Source organism: Pristis pectinata, chromosome 15, assembly GCF_009764475.1.
Source record: "Pristis pectinata isolate sPriPec2 chromosome 15, sPriPec2.1.pri, whole genome shotgun sequence".
Taxonomy (NCBI): domain Eukaryota; kingdom Metazoa; phylum Chordata; class Chondrichthyes; order Rhinopristiformes; family Pristidae; genus Pristis; species Pristis pectinata.
The window spans coordinates 6,492,146-6,507,943 of NC_067419.1; the positions used below are offsets into that span (position 1 = coordinate 6,492,146).

Here is a 15,798-nt window from a genome sequence, read left to right on the forward strand (position 1 = left end):
TCGCTCGCGCTTCACGCACACCCCCGCCAATCATTGGCCACGCAGGCCGAGACGTGGCCAATCAGGAACCAGCACGCCACCGATTGGACAGAATGTTAGCCGGACATGCGCAGTGGGAGAGGTGCGGTGCGGTGCGGGTCCGAAGGCGCGCAGGACGCGGCGAGGACGGCCGGGGGTGTGTTGGTGTCGGGCTGCCCGCCCCTTCGTCACCGTCCGCCCGGTGCTGTTCGGTTGTTATTGAAACAGATTGTTAGTGCGTTGAACGCAGATTTGTGATCGGTCCTGGGGTTAAGCTCGCATGGTCCTTCGTTATCATTTAACTTCAGACCGTGCACCGTTCCCTCAGCCGAACCTGCCCCCTTCTCTGTGCTACTGAGCGACGTCCCAGAGGAATACTCCTCATGTGTAGTCAGCAAGGAGAAGGACGCCGGAGAGGGGTGTCTGGATAACCTGGAGTAGATCAGTATTAAGAAGGAGAAGGTGTTAGGTGGCAAGGGAGGCATATGGGTTCATAAGTCCCCAGGGTTGGGTGAGACCTACGCCAGGTTACTATGAGAAGCAAGGGAGTCCCTGACATAGAATCTTACATCTTCATTAGCCACCGGTAAGGCACCAGAAGACTGGAGAATAGCTAATATTCCTTTCTTTAAGAAGGGCAGCAGGGATAAGCCATAAGCAGGTGACCTTGATATCAGTGGTAAGGAAATTATTGGAAAGATCCTTTTGGAATTTGGAAAGGCAGGGTTTTGACCACTTTTTGAAGGATGTGTAGAGAGTACACAAAGGTTGTTCAGAATACTTACAGGGAAGAGGGATTTCAGCGTGAGGTTAGGCTGGCCATTCTTATTGGAGCAAAGAAAATTGAGAGTAGATTAGATAGAGGTGTATAAGATTATCAATGATTTCGATAGGATAGACAATAGTTCATTGATCAATTTGGGGCAAAGGATACAAGGGAAATGTGAGAGAAAAAAACTACTAAGAGAGGTTATGAGCTGGAATTCACCACCTTTAAGAGTGGTGGAAACAGAATCAATCAGGCTTCTGTAGGGAACTAATATGGCACTTGAGAGAGAATAACTTGCAATGCTGTGGGGAAAGAATGAGACTAATGGTATTATTGTCCTCCGAGGTGGCACAAAGTCAGTGGGTCAGATGGCCTCCATCTGTGCTGTAACAATTCTAGGATTCCACATCACTGCTCTTCTTAATACACTTGTCCCACAGATTCCTGTTCCATGTCCCTGCTCTTTTTAATCAACTGGTAGCCTTCACAGAATTTTCACTCTCTAATCCTTGGACTAGGTTGGGGAAGTTGGTGAAATATCAATGGAGAAAGTATTTGTTTACAACTGGGTTCGTCATTCAGTGTTTGCTGAAAGGCCATTTCATTGGTAAAATTATTTGAGGAAGGACTGCTCCTCTTACTTTGGTAGTGAGAGTTCCTTCTGTTTCGTTAGTGCTTCAGAATGCACTCCAGAGTCATGAAACACAGACACCACATGGATTGTCTAGATTGCAGAGTATGCTTTATTCCTAATGCAGAAGAATTGGAACTCTTATTGCGATGAAAGTGAAACCAACATCTGACTCTTTACTAATACCTCTAACTAACTGGCTGGGAGATACTTGTCCTGTACTGAGAGGAGCCATTATGACTGAGGCCAGTTAAGCTGATACATCTGCAGTTTCAAAACTTGTCAAAAGCAGTGGCACATCCTGAGTAACAAACTCAATCTTTACTGATGTTGGTCTCAGCTCTGGTTCTCTCCTGAGTTTGGTAATTCTAACCATTGCAGGTCCCAGACAGTAACTGAACTAAAATAATATTCTAAAGAAAAAACATAATATACAACCAAAGTAAAACACAACCTGCAAAGTGTGGAATTCTGAAACAAAATAACCAATTTGCTCAATTACTGTAGGATGAGTTACGGTCCCTTCGTCAAGCATCAAAACCTCGAGATTTTAGTCATGCATTTGTATTTACAGTCAGCAGAAGTCCTCAAAACGACACCAGTAGAAAATAAGTTCCCAAGAAGTTATGGCACTGGAATAGAAACAATTCCAAGATAATTCTGACCTGGTTTTTTTCTAGTAGTGTCTCTAGATTAGGACTGAAGTGATGATGAGTTATTTACGAGTCAGTGGTTGGGTAGTCAGATTGTGGGGTAATGGGTAGTGAAGAAGAAGTTGGTTGATTGCTGAATGGATATGTTGTTGTGTAGATGATCAATGAGGGATAGGTTGAGGGCTGATTGATCAGTGAAGTGATGGACATATGTTGGGTCATCAACAGAAAGGCAATTTAGATTAGTACTGGATTGATGAAGGGATGGGTTGAAGTGCGGCTAATTGATAAAGAGGTGAATTGGTGGTTAATGGGTAGATGCTCAGTGAAGGGATGAGGTTATGTGTTGGTTTATTGCTGAAGGGATGGGTTGATGGGTGATTCATTGGTGAAGAGAATGAGGTGTTGTACCTCATTGGAAGATAGTACGTAGCACCTATTCAGGCAATAAACTGCTGTATCTAATCAGGAGATGAGATGTTGCATCTACTTGGAAGATGATGTGCTGATTCTAAATGGAAGATGAGTTGCTACACTTAATTGGCAATGAGATGCTGGACCTCTTTGGAAGATGGGCAACTGCATTGATTCAGATGATGAGGTGCTGTAACTAGGTTCAGTATGTGGTTGGATGAAAAGGTTTTGCACCTAGTTGGAAGGTAGATTGCATGTACTTTGTCAGATGAAGCAATTCTGCAGCCACATTGAAGAGGAGGTTCTATATTCAGTGGGAGGGTGAGGTGCAGCATCTAGTTGGAAGGTGAAGTGCAATGTCCTATTGAAGATATGGTACTACATCTTATTGAAATATCAGCTGCAGCATCTCATCAGAAGATGCCATTTATCCAGTCACATGCAGGTTAAGTTGGAAGGAAAGATTCTAACTCTGATTGGAAACCGATTCTTGTCAGGTGATATGGTGCTGTAGGTACTCGGGTAATGAGGTTCTACATCTGGTCAGAAGATAGAGTTCTGCATTTCATCAAGAGGTACAATGTCATGTCCATTCAGAAGAAGAGCTGCTGTGAATAGCTGAATGTAGAGTCATAACATCGAGTTGAAAGAAGAGGCATAAGCCTGTATTTGGGCAATGAGATGTTCCTTATGTTCAGAAGATGAGCTGCTGTATCTAATAAGAGGAATAGGTGCTGCCTCTAGTCATAAAATACATGCTCTATTTATTTGGGAGGTAAGAGTCTGTGTCTGCTTTGAATATGAGGTGCTGTATAGGGTCAGAAGAGAATGTTCAATCTCAATGGAGGCTGATGGGCATGGTCCAGTCAGAATAAGAGCTGCTGCAGATAGGTTCTGCACACCTACGCAGAAGAAGAGTTGCTCTACCTCCTCGGAAGATTGAGGAGCTATATTCTGATGAATCCTGCCTTTGGTCGAAAGATCAGGTACTGTACCTTATTAGAAGCTGAGAGGCTGCACTTTGTTGGAAGACCAGCTGCAGCATCTCATTCTAGTCAGAGGATAAGGCTTTATACCCTGTTGGAATGTAAGTGCTGCACCTGATTGGAAGATTATGTGGTGGATTAACTCAGGAGATGAGATGCAGCATCTTTGGAGAATGAGGTGCTGTGTTTGTTTGCAAGATGAGGTACTGCACCTATTCCAAAGATGGCACCTTGCCTCTGGACTAATGTTGCGGTACAATCAGCAGATAAGTTACAGTACCTCATCAGAAGATGAGGTGTTGCATGTAGTCTGACAATGGGATGCTGCTCCTACTTGGGGGGTGAGTTGCTGTGTCAAAGAAGATTTAATGCCTCATCCAGTCAGAAGGAGGAACTGCAGATTTTGAGAAGAAAAGATTTTGGGCCAGCACAGTGTTGCAGCTACTAGAGGCACTACCTCACAGTCCCCGAGACCCGAGTTCAATCCTTACCTCGGGTGCTGCCTGTGTGGAGTTTGCACGTTCTTCCTGTGACCACGTGGGTGCTCCGATTTTCTCCCACATCCCAAACATGTGGTTTGTTTGGTTGATTGGCCACTATAAATTCCCCCAAGTGTGAGTGGTAGAATCTGGGGCGAGTTGGTGGGAATGTGAGGAGATAATGGGATTTAATGTAAGTGGGTGCTTGATAGTCAGCACAGACTCAATGGGCTGAAGGGTCTGTTTTGTGCTGAGTGAGGGGCTACGTCTATCGGCAGATGAGATGCTGCATCTGGATAGAAGATGATTTTCTTTGCTGAGTCAGAAGATGCAGTTCTTTATCCAGACTGCTGCTAGATCATTGCAGAAAATGGAAAGGTGCAAATGATTGGTAAATTAAATGCTGCTTAGAAAATGAAGTGTTTTATCTAATCAGAAGTAAAGGTAAGCTCCCCTACCTTTACACTTGTGGCTACACCTTCCTGTTTTAATTTTTGATGTTTAGAATTGCTTCTACACTCTTTTGCTCCAACTGCCTTGACAACTTTGATCTGCATCCCACCACACATTCCTTGTGTTCTCCCACACCCCCTTCCTCCTTGATGGCCTCAACATCGATTTCTCTAACTTCCGGTAACCCCACCCCTTCTTCCCCCCCCCCCCCAACTCCTTTGTCTTCCCTTATTCCTGTGGCTCCCTTCCCCTCGCTTTGATGATCTGCCCATCTCATCTCCTCCATCTTTTATTACATGGTCCACTGCCCTCTCCCACTGGATTCCTCCTCCTTCAGCCTATTCTACTTATTCTACCCATCACCTCTCGGCTTATTACATCTTCTCCCCTCCCCCACCCACCAACCTTCCCCCTATCACCTGAACTCACCTATCACCTGCCTGTGTGTGCTTCTCCACCACCCCCCCCCCCCATCTTCTTATTCTGGCTTCAGCCCTCTTCTTTTCCAGTCCCGATGAAGCCTGAAACGTCGAATGTTTATTTCCCTCCATGGATGCTGCCTGACCTGCTGAGTTCCTTCAGCACCTTTTGCGTATTGCTCCAGATTCCAGTATCTGCAGAATTTCTTGTGTCCCCGCAACATGCTTCCCTTCTCACTTTTCCATTCCTGATGATGAGTCCTTGATATTGAAATGTTGAGTCTGTTTCTCTCCCCACTAATGCTGAGCGTTTCCAGCATTCTCTGCTTTTGTTGCATCTCAAGGCATTTATGTTTGAGTCCTACATACCGGACTTGGCATAATTATCAACACAACATAGTGATAAGGAGCTTCAATCACAGCAGTAATTTGTTGAATCCAAGTAGCTTGTATTGCTACATATCACAATTCCCTCCATTAAATGAAAAGTGGGAGATATCTTGAGGAGCTTTCACATCAAAAAGTTTGAGTCTGTAAAATCAGCCAATTTGTCATTAATTTAACTTAACTCAAGAGACCTGTATGTGACTACAACAAACTGCTATTGATACTGGTATACTGAATATAAATATAAAAGAATTACTAAGTAAGTTGCATCCAGTACCAAGAAACTATATTGAACAAAGATGATAATCACAGTCTTTTCTCCTAACCTCAAAGGCTCCCTCTCTGAGCGACTGTGGCTTGTCCCTCATGCTGTGTTCCTTTGACTGCAGGTTTTCTTCCTTCTGCTCAAGCTCACTCTTCACCTCTCCCTCTCTAACTCCACACTTTTTCTAATTGATCTTACGTTAGCTACTGTTAATTTCCAAAAATATCCTATCTCTCTTTTCAAAAATATTTTATACTTCAGTTGGTACTGGTTTTTGTCATCATCCTTGTTTGCCTTCTTGCAGACTGAGTTACTCCTTGAATGGAAGGTACCCTTGTACTGCTGTACGGAATTCTGTGACACATGTTGCTTGCTTCAGCAGCATGGTTCTTTGAATATTTCAACCCCTCCTTTGTCTTCTTTATCTCTTAACTGTGTTTTTGCTCTACATTTCTTGTTTCTCTGTTAGCATATTGCTGGTAGATTTAATGTAGTTGTTCTGTCTCAAGGTATCTGTTTCAAATACAACTCTACAGTCCCACAGCCTAAATTATTGCTATTTTTGTCTTTTATGTCTTGCAAGTTTTCAACACAGTTCTACTTCATATTATTTGCAGGGAGCATCATTAACTGACTGAAGAGACCTGTTTGTGACTACAACAACCAGCTTTGCTTCTCAACCTTGCACTGTGTTGTAATTACTTTAATAATCTTTACAACATTTTTCCATTGTCATTACAAACTGGAATACTAAGATGCATCAGAGCCACTTTAATTTAAGCTTACAGTTTTAAAATATTATGCCATTTGTTTACTCTACTGCTTGCACTAAATTTGTACGTACTTGACTGAAACAATATCCTGCACTATAACAAAATGTTATAACCATGCATCCCACTGGAAAAGGAGCAGTTTACGTACCTTCTTTCCAGAAAGTGTGTTGTTTACTTGAGAAAGTCCCTTCGTACACCACAAAGAACCTTAATGGTGATGGTAAACAATGTTTTAGTCAAGGTCCATGAAAGAGAAAGAAACTTCACAGTAGATTTTGATTGACTTCATCAAAGCAGTTCTAAGTTCAAACTTCTTCAGCAATGCATTATTGCTATTTTGGTGCTCCTATCTGAGGGCTTGTGTTTAGGCACTTACTTTTAGGCAATTGTATTGGACTCTACATTTTGGGTGTTCACGTTTCAGCACTCCTGCTTCGGCATACAGATTTGGGAACTCCTATTTGTGGGCACTTCTGATTGCCCTCTCCTGTTGGGCAATTCTATTTGTGCTCTCCTGCTTTTACATCCCTCTTTGACCACTCTGGATTGGGCTCCCCTGTCTGGGGATTGATGTTTGGGTACTTCAGTTTATGTACTCATGTTCGGGTGCTTCCCTTTGGACATTCTCGTCGACCATTCCATTTTGGGTGCTCGTGGACTCCTATTTGGATGCTTCTATTGGGCACTCCTTTTTTTCATTCATTCAAGGGATGTGGGTTTTGCAGGCTGAGCCAGCATTGAATTGCCCATCCCTAATGGCCCTTGAGAAGGTGATGGTGAGCTGCCTTCTTGAAATGTTGTCTTTCTGGCCCTGAAAGGCAGTGGCATGTTCTCATGTCACAGGTTCTGGGAGAGTAAAAAAAATGAAAGAGTGAGACCATGCTCCAAATCAAAAGCAAGAAAGTTATGTTAAATATTTAACAAGTCAGATTTCGGCTGCAGTAATATGCCCAGTTCTGTGCAGCGTATTTTAGAAAGATCCAAAGGCCTTGGGATGGATTTGAGATTTTCTAGAGTTAGGAATGAGTTATCTAACAGTAATCAAAAAGCAAAAAAAAATTGCAGATGCTGGAAATCAACTGAAAAAAAATATCTTAAGTGTTAAGTGTCTATGTGCTGTCTGATCTGCTATCTCCAGCAGTTTTTGTTTTTTTTTATAATTTAGTTATTTCTTCTGAGGATGAAGGAAAGTGAAAAGTTTGAGGGATGTGGGACGTGTTTCTGTGGATTCCTAAAATCCAACACCGGCTATTTGCAGAGCATGCAGGTTGAGGTCAAAGCAAGTTGGGTCCTTGTTATTCGAGTGACTGTCACAAACTGCCCTTCTGCAACCAAGCCTCCCGGTATTCAACATTACGTAGGATTTCAAAGGAATAAATGAGGAAAAACTGCATCGACTAGCTGTTGACAAAAGACTCGGGGGAATTCATGAGAATATTTTGCCGCAGTTTGCTGTGGTTTGGAATACGCTGCTGAAAAGGCTGACATTCAGAATGGCACTGGAACAATACTTCGCAGAAGTGCAAACAACTGGGCGAAGGCTGCGAGTGGAACTACCTGGACCACACCTTCGGAGGGCAGCCTTGACCAATCAGGTCGCGCCATTCGCGGGTGAGCTCTGAAGGGACCAATCGGAAGCTTTATTTTCACTCAATGAAAGGCTTTGTTTTTGCCAGCGCGGCCAATCGGCATTGAGCGGGGAACAGCCAATAGCGTTGCGCCGTTGCAGCGTCGGCCAATCGGCGCCACAAAGAGATCTTTAAACCATACACGGGTGCGGAACGTCTGATCCTTCCGCCGTTTGAAAACATCGACTCCGGTGCCTCAGTGCGTGTCCCGAAGCCCGCGGTGGCATCGGGATAACCGCAGGAGGGGTGCGCGTCGAGGCGGCGGGGGCTTGCGGGCTGGGGGGAGGGAGGAACGGACGGAGGAGGTGGGGGCGAGGTGTAGGTGCGGACTATTTTCGCGCGGCGGGCTTTGTGTGGGTGAGGCGGCGAGGGGCTTCGGTGGAGCTGCGGCTCGGGTCCGCCGCCGTTCCTCGTCCGCCGTCCGCGCCCAAGGCTGGGCTCGGAGGGCAGCCCGGAGGGAAGGGCGGGCGGGCCGGCCGCCTCCGACACTCCTCCTCCTCACCCCCCGCGCTTGTGTGGCCTCTGCCGGGAGGCCCCGGCCTTGCGTGCGTGCTGGCGAGGCCGTGCTGAGGGGCCGGCGGCGGCGGACGACGCTGGGACGGGCCCAGCCCCGGGCCCCCTCCCCACCCCCTCCAAACCCCAACCCCACCCCCCTCCCTACCCCGGCCCACTCTTTGTGTCGGGATCGTTCGCTCGCTGGCTTCTGTCGGGCCGCAGTCATGTGGATCTTCTCCGAGTTCATCCCGCCGCCCGAGTGCCCGGTCTTCGAGCCGAGTTGGGAAGAATTCAGCGAGCCGCTAGCCTACATCAACAAGATCAGGCCCATCGCCCAGAGGAGCGGCATCTGCAAAATTCGCCCGCCTAAGGTGAGAGCCCCTTAACCCCTCCCAACCTCCCCCCGAAGTTAGGTGCAAGTGTGGGTCGGTGTGGCCGGGCTGGGCCTCAGTTGCTCGCAGTGTGGTCACAGGTCCCCTTCGGTGGGCGGCAGGAGCTGGGGAGCCGGCCCTGTGTTGCAGAACGAGGACGAGCAGGGCCAGGCTATTCGGCCCCGAGCTTGCTCCGTCAATCTGCTAGGTCACGGCTGATCGTCTACCACTGCACCATCTTTGTTTGATCCCCTGCACTATTCCTATATGCCCCCTCCAACACCCAGAGAGAATCATCAGTTGCAGTTTTGAATACAATCATTGTCTTAAATCTTCACAGCCGCGGTTAGAGGATTCCAAGGGATTCACAAGCCTCAGAAATTCTTCGTTTCAGCCCTGTCCCATATTCTGATACTGACCCCTGATTTTAGACTGGGGAAATAGCCTCCCTATTATCCACCCTGTTGAGTCCTTGAAGAATTTTGTATGCTCAATGAGATCATCTCTCAATTTTCTAAACTGGAGAATACAGGCCTGGCCTCTTCAATGTGGCTGATTTGCCATCCTGAGAAACAGTTGGGTGTATTTTCGCAGTGCTCCCTCCCTATCAATAGCCTATAGATCATTCTGGGCACATGCATTGTGGGAAGGCAACTGCTGGAGAATTTCTTAAATGGAAGACGTGTTGTCTACCCCAAGTTTTGACAAGGGACTGTAGAAGTTGCCTCCAATGTCAGTGTCCTGGGGCCAAAACCATGTATAAAACATCAAGTTGTGCATCGTGTGGAAGTACGATTCATCACAAGTTTAGATTCATTACAACTAGTGTGGGCATCCAGTCTGCACCATTCCAGTGATAAATACAACATAAATAGAGGCTGTGTGTTCTGCAAAAGTAGAGCAAGTCAGAAAAGCAAAGAACTACAGTACTGAAAAATACAGAAAACGCTGGAAATACTCAGCAAGTTGGGCAGCATCTGTGGGGAGAGAAACAGCTAATGTTTCAGATCAATAACCTTTCATCATAATGGGATGCTGCCTGAGCTGCTAACAATTTCTGGCATTTTCTGTTGCGTAAAAAGCCTGAGCTCCCAGCTCAGAATTATACAGTTTTGAGGGTTACACTTTACCTGGCTGTTATCACATTACTTTTTGTTCAAGCTTAGTCATAGTTATGTTTTGGTGATAAGGGCACCATCTGCAGTGCCCATGCCAAGTCTGTTTTATGAATGTGTTGTTGGCGAACAGTCTTCATTAACTTTAGCATCTCGATTTAACTCTTCCTTTAGTTGCAAGGAAAATTGCTTTAGTCTGGCAGTTATTTTTGTAGCTCAAGGTCTCAATCCCTGGCAGCATTCTCATAGATGTACTCTGTAGTGCCTCTGTTATCACATCCTGCGATGTAGTGACCAGAAATGGGTGCTGCTGCCATGATCTGATGTGAGTTCTATGTATTTTTGGTGTGACCTCTCAACAAATAAAGGAAGTGTCTTGCATGTCTCCTTCTGTCTTGGTATTTGTGAGGAGAGACATTTTTAACAGTATTCAAAACAATGAGGTGTTTTAACACAGTCCTTATGTAATGTTTTCATTACTCTTCTCTGGTTTTCTGATTTTTGTGTCTCGTTCTTGATATGATGGAGTCCCACTTGAATGTTCAAGCTTCTGACTTGGGTGAGAGCCTTATCTACTAGGCAGTGGCATCACACTGCAGCATAGAAATAGTTCATTAGGGTTATTGAGCTGGTGCCAGCTCTTTCAAAAGAATTGTTCAATCAGTGCCATCCTCTGCCTTTTCCCCCACATCCTGCGGATATTCTGATTTAATTTATTCATTGCTTTGAAAGTTTTTTGGATCAATTTTTCCCATGTTTCCAGCTCTCAATGATCTTTGCATTTGTTTCTTGGGGGGGGGGGGGGGCGGGGAATCCTTCTTGGGTTTGTCAATTAACTGATAAAAGGTCATTGAATCGTGCCTGACCTGCTCAGTATTTCCAATGTTTTCTGTTTTAATTTAAATAAATCCTTTAGTTACTCTTTGCAAGTGGAAATGATTTCTGCTTAAGTTCTTTGTATTTTGAATCATAAAATTATTGTGATCATTTGGTCCATGAGTCATAATAAAGTAATTGTCAGTCTCATTCCATTGCCCTTTTCCCCAAAACTCTCAAAATGATTTTTGCTCAGGTGTCTATGAAATTCAGCTTTTGAAAGTCACAGAAGACCCTTTTGCCTCTGCAGAGATTATGATGACTTGGAATTTGCCTTCTATTAAATGCCCTTAACTACCCAAGATACTTGGGGCACTCTCCTCATTCCTGGTATCACTTTGCCAAATCTCATTTGGAACCTCTTAAAGGTGTTGATATCTTATTTAAATCAAGAATTGGAAACAATGATAAAGCAAAATTTGGAAAAAAAAACTGCACATGCTGGAAATCTGCAAGCTGAGGTGTTGCAAATGTTCAGCAGGTCAGACAGCATTTATGGAAAAAGAGAGAGTTAATATTTTAGTTCGAAACATTGACTTAGTTTTTGCTTGACCTGCCGAGTACTTCCAGCATTTGTTTTTGTTTTGAATAGGATGCAGTACTCCAGATGAGGCCAAACCTCATCTGGAGTACCCTGATAATAGAACCATACAGGCCCTTTGGCCCACCATAAAACCAAACATTCAGTAATTATTTTTTTCTAACTCTTCAACATTTGGCAATTTATTTTTTCATTCCCATGCCCCTTTTTATTTTGCACCCCCCTTAAGTAAGTGCCATTAATTTATTATCCCTCTTTTTCTTGCCAAAAGTTTTTTGATTTCAGTAAAGAGCATCACTCTGTAAACATTTTGTGAGTCTGTTTACATTCCTGATCTGTTACTATGTTCTTCATTTATTATATTTTTTAAACGTGTCATCTGCAAAATTTGAAATTTCATTCTTATACTCAAGTACAGGTTGGGGACATGTTTCTCCCCAGTCTTTAATGGAATTTTCTCCCTAGTGTTTCAACCAGTTTTCTATTCACACAGCTATTGTCCATTCTTCTGCCCCCCCCCACCAAGTTTTGTGATATTATTAAATGCCTTTTACAGCATCAACCCTCTGTTACTACTTAAATCAGCTTTGTGAAATAGAATTTGCCTTTTAATTCCAAGTGATTATCATTGTTATTTCTGAAACTTCCTCTCCACTGGGTTTTCTGTCAGAGTTCTGCCTTTTTGAACAGTTTTCTGGCATGGTTCCCATGTTTACAAAGGCTGTGAATGGTGTTAGACTTTAAAATGATTCACAACTCAAACTAATTTGAGAGAATCTTTAGAGTTAGTTTATTCAATTATGGCAGATGCATAATAAATGTGTTGAAGCAGTCTTATGACCTGTGACAAGTATAACATTAGAGACTGTATCAGACAGGTGTGCATCTTGTGACAAGTGCTGACAGCCTTGATACTTTAGAGGTCTACGTTTGGAATCTGCTCCACCAATTAAGATGGCACAGAGTCTTGGGCCAAAATATTTTAATCTCTTAAAGCTTTAATTCTAAAATGTACATCCTTTTTTGTTTTAGATGCATCTAATTTCTGTGGGGCCACAGACCATCCAAAGCCAAGAAACAAGCTGATATCAATTCTTTATATTAATTGCTGATTTTGTATTTTAAACTGTCATAATTCCCACAAGTCCTTTGTATCTTCCCATGTAAAGTTCCTGAACATGTCTATAAACACCATTCTGATGTTTCAGTCTATGATCTCTCAGTATCAAACAATTGTTAAGGCAGAAGTGGGCATTGGGCTCCTCTTGCCCAGAGGGATTGGTTAGACCCATAATCCTTCATTGCACTTTCCTCCATAGTCCTACAGATTATATTTCCCTCAAGGTTTCTGACTAATTCCACCACTCTTTCAGATGGTTTTGGTTATACCCACTCTACCAATAAAAGTTTTTTTTTCCTTTCATCTCCTTGATCTTTAGCCCATCACTGAATCTTTGACAATATCTTGGTCTTTGAACCATATGATATTAGAAAAGACTTTTCTATTTTTCTTATCTAAACTGATCATGGACTTGTACATCTTTAACAAATGTCCGCTCAACTTTCTTTGCTCAAAGGACAATAAACTCGACTTCAGTTGTCGAAACTGATATCCCTCATCCCTGCAACCATCTTTTATGTCCTAAGGACATTCACATATTTCCTAAATTACGGTGATTGAAATTGGGCCCAGTGACCAAAGCAATATTTTAAAGCTTCAATATGACTTCTTTTGCTCTTTATAGGTCCTGTATACTGCCAACCAGCAGGAGACCACTTTCAAAGACTTGTGCGTGTAATCACGTGTTGCTCTTAGTTCACCTGATATAATTTTGTAATTAATTGGTTCATTATTGTCAGATGATGCAGTGAAAAACTTAGTTTGCATGCCAACTATATAGATCATTCCATACATAAGTGCATTGATGTGGTACGAAGGGTAAACAATAACATAATGCAGAATGTAGTGTTACAGTTGGAGAAAGTGCAGTGCAGGTAGACCAGTAAGGTGCAAGGGCCACGATAAGGTAGATCAAGAATTCATCTTTATCATACAATAGGTCCATTCAAGGGTCTTGTAACTGCAGGATAGAAGCTGTCCTTGAGCCTGATGGTGTGTGCTTTCAATCTTTTGTATCTTCTCCCTGATGGAAGTGGGCAGAAGAGGGAATGACTGGGGTGGGAGGGGTTTTCTATGGCATTGGCTGCTTTCCCAAGGCAGCAGGAAGCGTAGACTGAGCCAATGGAGGGGAGGCTACTTTTTGTGATAGACTGGGCTGTGCCCACAACTCTCTGCAGTTTCTTGCAGTCTTGGGCAGAGCAGTTGCCATACCAAGCTGTAATGCATCCGGATAGGATGCTTACAATGGTGCATCTATAAAAATTGGTGAGGGTCAATGGGGACATGCTGAATTTCTGTAGCCTTCTGGAAAAGTAGAGGTGCTAGTGTGATCTTTGCTCTTTAATCTTCATTTTCTCTTTATTTTTACCAAAGTGTATCATTTCATCGTGGGCTCAATTAAATTTCATTTGTCATTCAATTTTGTATACTTCTATTGAGTCCTCTTACAGCCTCTTCAGCTCCAAGAGAACCAAACCCAGCCCATCCAATCTCTCGTAACTGGAACATTCCATCCCAGGCAATGACCTGGTAAATCTCCTCTGTACCGTCTCCATGCATTCATATCTTTCCTATAGTGTGGTGATCAAAATTGCATGTAATACTCAAGCTGTGGCTAGCCAGAGTTTTAAAAGAGCTTGGATTTTATAGTTCAACTTTATATTTTATGCCCTGACAAATAAAGTCTGTATCCCTTATACCTTCTTCACTAGCTTATCTTGTGCTGCTACCTTTGGGGATCAGTGGATTTGTACACCAAGGACCCTCTGCTCTGTAGTACTCCCTGGAACTCTACCATTCATGATATATATTGTACCCTATTCAGACTTGCCAAAATGCACCACCTTGCACTTATCAGGATAAAATTCCATCTGTCATTGCTTCCCCCATCCCACAACTTGCCAGTTGATCAATTTAATTCAGTAACTTCAGACTATTCTCACTATAAACAGCACCACCAATTTTTGTGTAATCTACAAACTTACTAATCATACTTTCCACATTCATATCTAAATCATTATTGTCAATTTTATTCTCAAAATGCATCACTTTGCACTTAACAGAAGTTAAACCAGGCCAGGACATGCACATTGAATTTCAGGGGCCTGGGAAGTGTCATAAAACAGACTTGGGGGTACAAGTACATAGTTCCCTGAAAGTGGCAACAGATAGACAAGGTGGTGAAGGAGGCCTACTGCTTGTCACAAAAGCAACCTTCAACTCTCACCAAACCAACTTTGGGTCTAATTTGCCAACTGGCCTTTGATCCTGTGGGTGCTAACCTTTTGGACCAGTCTCCCATGCTGGAATTTGTCTAAGGCTTTACTGAAATCCATACATCAACTACACATCCTCATTAATATATTTTACTCCTGCCTTTTCAAGTGTAGATTAATTCTGTCCCTCAGAATATTAACTAATAACTTCCCTACCACTGACATTTGACTCACCAGCCTGCAATTACCTGGATTATTCCTGCTGGTTTTCTTGAATATAAAGATACCACATTTGCTGTACTCTGGTCATCTGGTATCTCACCTGTTAGGACCCGAGCAATCCTTCCCCAACCCCATCACCACCACCACCCCCCCCGCCTTGCTCTGCATAGCAATGTGGGAAACATCTCATCAGTTCTTGGAGATTTATTCTCCTTTAAAAAGGTGGTGTTAGATGCCTTGATGGGTATAACATACTGTAGAATATCCCAAATTTGTATTTGTGAATACCAATTGAAAGTATTTAAGATTTCAGTCACATCTTCTGGCTCCATGAACAGATTGCCCCTTTGGTCCCCAATGAACCCTACTCTTTATTGGGTATCCTCTTGTAAACAGCTTTGGGATTTCTTCTAACCTTGTTCACCAGTGATATTTTGTGGCCCCTCTTTTTCATTCTACTCTGTGCTGGTATTTTGGTATTTGCCATTAAGAACAGCCAGACCTTTTTTTGGTCTATTTTCTAACCATGTTTTCTATTTTTACTGACCTTCTAACTCTCACTTCTGTGTTCCCAGTTTTGCCTCTCTCCTTTCTAAATCTAAGCTCAATTTTCCACCTCATTGTCAGTTTAAACCCTCCCCTATGTGAGTATGTTGGTCCTGACCCAGCTGAGCAGTCTTTTTCCCTATGCAAATCCCACTGTTCAGAGTAGTCCCAGTACGCCAGGAATATAAAGCACTTTCTCCTTCAGCTAAGCATTCATTTACTTTTTCTATTTCTATTCTCACTGGTGTATGACACAGGGACTGAATCTGGACGTTACTGGCTTTGAGATTGTGCTTAATCGTTTCCTAACAGGGTTGCCCAGTGATGATGTCTTTCACCTTAGCACTGGGAGGCAGCTTGCCTCTTCCCTCACAATAAAATCCCCAGTAACTATTACTCCCTGGACATTTCTCCTCCCTCC

The 15,798-nt window shown here is 43.4% G+C and overlaps 1 protein-coding gene across 2 annotated transcripts in view; it reads left to right on the forward strand.

The window, feature by feature from the left end:
- Positions 1-8,168: 8,168 nt before the first annotated feature.
- kdm5a (lysine (K)-specific demethylase 5A) overlaps positions 8,169-15,798 on the forward strand; it is a 160,308-nt gene continuing 152,678 nt past the window's right edge. For both annotated transcript variants that reach the window (XM_052029933.1, XM_052029934.1), the window contains exon 1: positions 8,169-8,741. In XM_052029933.1, coding sequence (XP_051885893.1) covers positions 8,595-8,741 — 147 coding nt within the window. In that variant the 5' untranslated portion in view covers positions 8,169-8,594. The remainder of the gene's footprint in view (positions 8,742-15,798) is intronic.